This window comes from Girardinichthys multiradiatus, chromosome 20 (genome assembly GCF_021462225.1).
Source record: "Girardinichthys multiradiatus isolate DD_20200921_A chromosome 20, DD_fGirMul_XY1, whole genome shotgun sequence".
NCBI classification, from domain to species: domain Eukaryota; kingdom Metazoa; phylum Chordata; class Actinopteri; order Cyprinodontiformes; family Goodeidae; genus Girardinichthys; species Girardinichthys multiradiatus.
In genome coordinates this window covers 43689098-43695449 of record NC_061812.1, presented here as the reverse complement: position 1 = coordinate 43695449, position 6352 = coordinate 43689098, and the positions used below count along the sequence as shown (strand labels likewise).

Sequence of the window (6352 nt, the reverse complement as noted above, 5' to 3'; positions counted from 1 at the left end):
GTCTGTTAGGGAATGTCTTTACCAGCTTTTCACGTCTAAGATGTTGTCCATTCGGCTTTGCAACGTGGCTTGAACACCTTGGAGAAAGAGTGTCTCTGAACAACAATTTGCAAGTCCTGCCAAAGATTCTTCATTGGATTTAGGTCCAGACTTTGACTGGGCCATTCTAACACATGCATAGGCTTTGATCTGATTTGTTCCATCATAGCTCCGGATGTATGTTTAGTATCTGCTGAAAGGTGAACCTCTGTCCCAGTCTCAAGTCTTTAGAACATAGTTCAATTCATTATCTGATAACTGAGTTTGGCACAGCTGCAAACCTGCAAAGACATGGTCTGCCACCGAAGCTGCTGTTACTATGGCGTGCTCCATTTGTTTGGAATTCTGACTTGGAAACGTCGCAGCTTCCTCTGTAATCCCACTTTCAGAATTCACTATGGTTCCTTCGCTAATGTTTTATATTAGTTTGTCCAGTGAAAATGTTGCAAAACATTTGCCTCTATCTTTTTGAACTTGAAACTGTATCTCACTGAGTTAGTTTGGTGTCACAGCAACCTGCTTAATAGAAAGCTATGAATGAGCAATGCAAAGTATAAATAATGAAGCAGCAAAGAAAAATTATCTTCTGCGTTTTATTTGTTTACATGAGAAGCATTATGCCATTTTCTTTGTGTTGCTAAACCAAAATCTTTGAAAAATCCAAGTATAGAAGAAGGCAGCAATCACGTTAGACCTCAGAGTTAGACCTTGGTCTGGTTCCTTGCTGCAAGGAAACAATGCACCAAATCTACCGTGTTGCCCCTGAGATCCTGATTTTGAGATGCCTTAGCCTTCTTCGTGTTGTCAGACAGGTTACATTTAAGTAACTTCTTAATTCTCCGTGTCTGGGAGTAATCAGGCCTGGGTGTGGTTAAGGAAACTGGAGTCAGCTTTTTTTGTTTTTTAAGAAATTGGTTAATCACGGTTAACTAATCAAAAGTGCTTGTGGTTAATGAATGAAATCTTTATTGTAAAATAACTGCATTTTGTATTTACTCGGTTTATCCTTATCTAATATTTGAATTAAATTAAAAACAGCTAGTAAACATATCTGAAGTTCATTCTTTAATCTGTGTGACAAATTTTTCTATTGCTTATCGACACTCATTTTTTTGTGTTAAGCACTGGAAAATCCCCAGAAACAAATTTCCCCAATATTGTACTTTCCGACTTCTCTGCCAACGTTTACTACATTTTGTGTAGTATATATAGTTTATAATACTCAGTGTTTTTATTGCTCAGTGCGTTTAAAATGAATAAACGGATTTAAATTTAGCTACGTGTTCAGTGTGTCCGAACACTGTTCATGGGACAGATGCTTTTTTCCTCTTTTTTTTTTTTTTGCTCAGGCACATTTAATTGAACCTCTTTACACTCTATATTACGGTAAAACATGGACGATAGATTAAAAAGCACGGAGAGCTTTTTGGTATAGCCCCGATTGTTTGAGGTAAGTTATTTTCCTTCAAATGTGTTTCAAAGAGGTTCTAAAAGAACCCGCCTGTAGAACATGGAGCAGAGCAGAGAGCTGCCTTCAGCGGCCGCCGCTACACTGGGACCCACGAGGAGACGCATCACGCGTTAGCCTTCTCCAGGGTACAGCAGCTAGCTGTTAACAGAACTCCCTTTAGAAATCATCCAAATTACCGTAACTCGTGTGTCCGCGACTAAAGGTTTCGTTTTGTAGACAAACCTATGCTTATTTACGATTGTGGTGGTCTGTGGTTAATTTCGGGCTGCGTCCAAACGAATGGAAAACATTTATTCGCACATAGAAAGTAATTTTAAGCCTCCAGCATCAGGTGAGCCAGGTGATCCATATTTACTGGCAGAAATATATTGCGCTTTTAAAGATAAAGCTTAAGCCGGGAAAATGTGTTGTCGACTGTACGCTGGAACACTTGTTTAAAAGAACATTTAATTTAAATCACACATTTGTTAAAACGCAAAAACCTTCCATTTACGTTTAGACCCAAGTTACCTATAAGTTTTCGGTAGTGGGAGGACCGTTTCAAAAGTAAGCTATTCCCCGTAGAATACATACTATTTGTGACTCGCAACTTGAATTAAAGCGCTGTTGTGCTGTACATAAGGTTTGTTTACAATTTTACAGTCACAGACACGTGTCTGCTGCTGCTTATGGTCACATTATCCACTACTGAGTCCCCCCACCAGGTGGCGTGCTGTAGTCAGCTGACTGCCACAGTCTGCTGCCTTTATTTTGAAGGCCATCTTATGCAATGAACTGATGATTCATGTTGTCCTTTCGTGCTGCAGGTCTGTAATATATGATTACTCATCATGATCACTCCTGCATTTGACCTGCGCCAGGATCCAGATCATCTGACCATCTGCATAAGAGCACCTTACACCAGAACATCAGAGTTTGACCTGTTCATCGATGGGACAGATTTCAAGTTCTATGCAAAGCCCTACTTCCTCAGGTGAGTTAACTAATATACTCTCACTGAATATACCTTTTATGCAGTTACAGTTATTATAGAATTAAGCTCGTTTTTATTGTATTATATCAGTGTTGGTTATAATATCTTAACTGTTTTTGTTAGATTAAGTCTTCCTGGAAGAGTTTTAGAAGATGGGAGGGAGAAGGCTACATTTGACATTGATAAAGGTGGGTTGGATCATTATTTAATTGATTCATTTCAGTCATGCAAATCAGATTTGTTCCTTGTTTGTTCAAAATCTCTGTCTCTGCTTAAGTTGTTCTAACAAACTAACAAGGATAAGTTTCATTTCTTTCCATTATTAGGAAAGAAATGAAGCTGGACATGGCCGTCACACGCATCTTCAACAGATTATTATTTGCCAGGTTTTTGTCCTCAGCTCTCGTGGACACCATACAGATCATACTTTTAATCTGTAATCTACATTTGTTCCGCTTTCCAGGGAAAGCGGAACAAATGCTTTACAGGGAATCCCCATTAATCTTTTACACCAATTTCGGGAGGGGGGTGGTCGAAGTTGATACACCACTGTTACATTTGCAATCTACAGTAAGCAGCTACAGAGCTGTAATGCCCATTTGATGAAAGGGTAAGGCATTACAAGGGTAAGTATGGTGTAGTGATGATCCTCCAGTGTTCGTCTAATCTGAGTAAAATGTTTTTCTGCAACAACCGATGCAGGTGATAACATGTTGAGGATAATACACACCAACGTTGTCTTGTAGAAGCACTGAATGCATTCGATGTAGCCTGACAAGATGGTTGTAACAGAGATCTATATAAATTGGTTAGCCGTAAAGAGGGTGTGTGTCCGAATGTTTGTTTTGGACCTATGATCTGAATGGAGCTGTTTAGTGCTGGTTCTCCTTTTTAAAATCTTATTTGAGATGCCGTTGTGTCAGGGTTGATACACATTTGTTGGAACTGTGTTTCAAACAAACTGCAAATGTGGCTTGAAAGCATATTTCAAAAATTACATTGAATTTCACTTCTATGTCTTGTCTTTCCTTCTTGAGCGCAGCAAGTAAAAAAGATATCCCCACACATGATACTACCACCTCCGTGCCTCACCATGACGATGGTTGTATTTTTAGACACAGTTTCTGTCACATGTGCTGTTTTCCTTTTTGGCTAAAAAAAAAATAGAATTTGAGCTTTTAACCTTCTTTGACTTGACAAAATGGACCTCGGTTACAAGGTTGGATCAGTCCTCAGTCTTTTACACAGAAACTGTCTATTAAAAAATCGTCCTCGCTTTAGTGAAATACAATCCTGAATGTTGTTGCGAGTTGATCCAATGAGATATAGTTCATAGAGATTTTGGGAATGCATTGGAACTTGTGGACATTTTTGCGTTTCTGCTGTTTTTATCACTGCTATTTGTGGCATGATTGGTCACGATTAGAGCGTAAATCAAGAACAACCGTGACCTTACATAAAAGAGAGTTTAAATTGCTCATGCCGCCTGAACCTTGATCATCATGTTTCCACTAGAATTTAATTACAGCTGTTTGCTTTGTGAATGAGATGCTGAGTTTAAGCCAATGGCGGTAGAAAAAGACATGTAACTGGTGTTGATTTTTTGTATTTAGCGTGCTTTGGACAGAGTATATGAAAGCTGTAGTGCATAGCCTGAGGTCAAAGCTTCTTTTTGACCACTGTGATTGATATTAGTTACTGCCCAAGAAGATTCTGGGACAGGGCTTTAGCAGCTTTTAATGACTGATCCTTGGGGGCGTATTTAGCTCGGGCTTCGGTCAATCAGTCGTTCTAAATTGGCTTACCTGATCATGTTATGCCACTCATTTAAAGGGCCACTCGAACCTTCTGTAATGCGACAATGATTACTGCCTCGAGGCAGTCTGCAGTATCTGTTTTTGGGGCAACAGTTACAGGTCATGTGTGACCTTTCTTTAACCTTACAAAAAACAGGAATAATCACAACTTATTTGTTGCTTTTTTAATGTGATCTGTATTTGAATTTCAGTTTCACATAATCAGTTCTGATGACATGTGTGCAATGGTGTCTGCCTTCTTTATCACTGACATCTTTTATCCAAGTGTCGGCGTATCTGCACCTAACAAACTGTCTGTATGAGCCCGTAATGTTTGCTAATAAAGCTCCGCTAATGAGTGTCCTTGTTTAGACTCCTAATGAGCAATCATTAAGATCCCTCTTCGAGGCTCTCCATTCTCACGCAATTAGTCACCTTCCCTTGCTAAGTGGTTTCAACTGTAACACTTGGGTGCATTGACATTTTATGAGGGCTTTAGGCGACCATTAGATTATCTCTGTGGTGTGGCTAGACTGTTCAAGTCATCAATCAGGTACAGCCTTTTTAGTTATGTCAGCCGTCTTCAAAGGAGCCAGTGTGTTTTAAAGACAGTGAAAGGAAGTACTCTGAAGGATTCCAAGAATCATAACAAAGCCTCCAATATTACAATGTTTATTTATTTAACAATAACACGAGGCACAATTTATAGGTACGTGTTAGGATCACATCTTCCAAAAAATGTACATAAAAGAAGTAGCTTCTGTTTGTAAAGTTGCGTATGATTTAAAAAAGACTTCAGCAGCAATGTGCTTTAGTTGAATGTTGCAAACACCTAAAAATGGGGGTGGAGGGGTGATGAGTAGGGCCACAGGACCTGGTTGCCTTGCGTTGCCTTGAGTTGACATTGCGTATTTAGAAGTTCTGCCCAAATGAGGTCATCAACAGAACAATTATCAGAAGCAGTTGCAAACACTTAAAAATGGGGGTGGAGGGGTGATGAGTAGGGCCATAGGACCTGGTTGCCTTGCATTGCCTTGAGTTGACATTGCGTATTTAGAAGTTCTGCCCAAATGAGGTCATCAACAGAACAATTATCAGAAGCAATGTAGGAAATGTACAAGAAAAAGGTTGTATATAAAAAGGATCAGAAATGAATTTTAATGAAACATATATTGATATAAGCCTTAAAGTTTACATTTTAAATGATATTTGCATACTCCCGCTTTCCTGAACGAGTAATTGATCAGGATTTGCCAGCTAAGATGGGACCTGTTGGCACCGATTTTCGCTGACTCTGATTTTTCTTTAAGAGCTGTAATATAGAAAGATATAAGAACAGCAATCCACATATTCTTTCCCGCTTTCCTGCTGTGAGTGGTCGTTAAGTTTTTATATTAGGAGCTGACCTGATGTCAGTTTGCATGTGTGACAGAGCAGTTGCTGTAAAATCACTACTATATAAAACAAAGCCAAGATCATTAGAGTTCAGCATCTTATACTAGTGCAGGTCCCTGAGGGCCTGTGGATGCCATTACTAAAACAGCAATCTCCATGTGTATTCCTAAAGAATGCTTATCCTCAATCAAATTCTTGAGATTCCCAAAAGGCTGAGGACATTTCTAAATCCGTCATGTTCCACGACAGATGGAGGTGAAAAGCTAAAAGAAATTGGAAATGAACAAAAGAATGAATGCTGTCATGTGTTGAACGTCTTGTTCTCTCTCACTCTGTTGCAGCCTGAATGAACTGTAGACTTGTCGACATATAATAGAAAATACAGTTCAAATTTAAGCCGATTCCTACACCTGGGCTTCCTCTGCCTATATTAACTCCTAACTAATGCTAAAATTGTCATGCTTCAGTTTTCTTCCCTCGGTAATTGCATCCACACCAAATAGTGTTGTCTGGGCAACTTGGTAGCACTTATTATGGTCAAGCTGAAAATCATCCAATCCCCAACCAATATCTCTGTGCACCCCTAGTGGTCCATTTCAAAGAGACTTTCATGTGATATTTAATCAAACTTGAACTTGGTAAGCCATCATGTAGGAAGTGTGTTTAAATAAATGTATC

At 39.2% G+C, this 6352-nt stretch overlaps 1 protein-coding gene across 3 annotated transcripts in view; it reads left to right on the top strand.

Moving 5' to 3' along the window:
* Positions 1–1393: 1393 nt before the first annotated feature.
* shq1 (SHQ1, H/ACA ribonucleoprotein assembly factor) overlaps positions 1394–6352 on the top strand; it is a 48438-nt gene continuing 43479 nt past the window's right edge. For 2 of the 3 annotated variants that reach the window (XM_047348679.1, XM_047348677.1), the window contains exons 1-3: positions 1821–1841; positions 2317–2483; positions 2607–2671. In XM_047348679.1, coding sequence (XP_047204635.1) covers positions 2341–2483; positions 2607–2671 — 208 coding nt within the window. In that variant the 5' untranslated portion in view covers positions 1821–1841; positions 2317–2340. Of the gene's footprint in view, positions 1490–1820; positions 1842–2316; positions 2484–2606; positions 2672–6352 lie in introns of those variants that run through there. The other variant, XM_047348678.1, reaches the window with a different exon arrangement.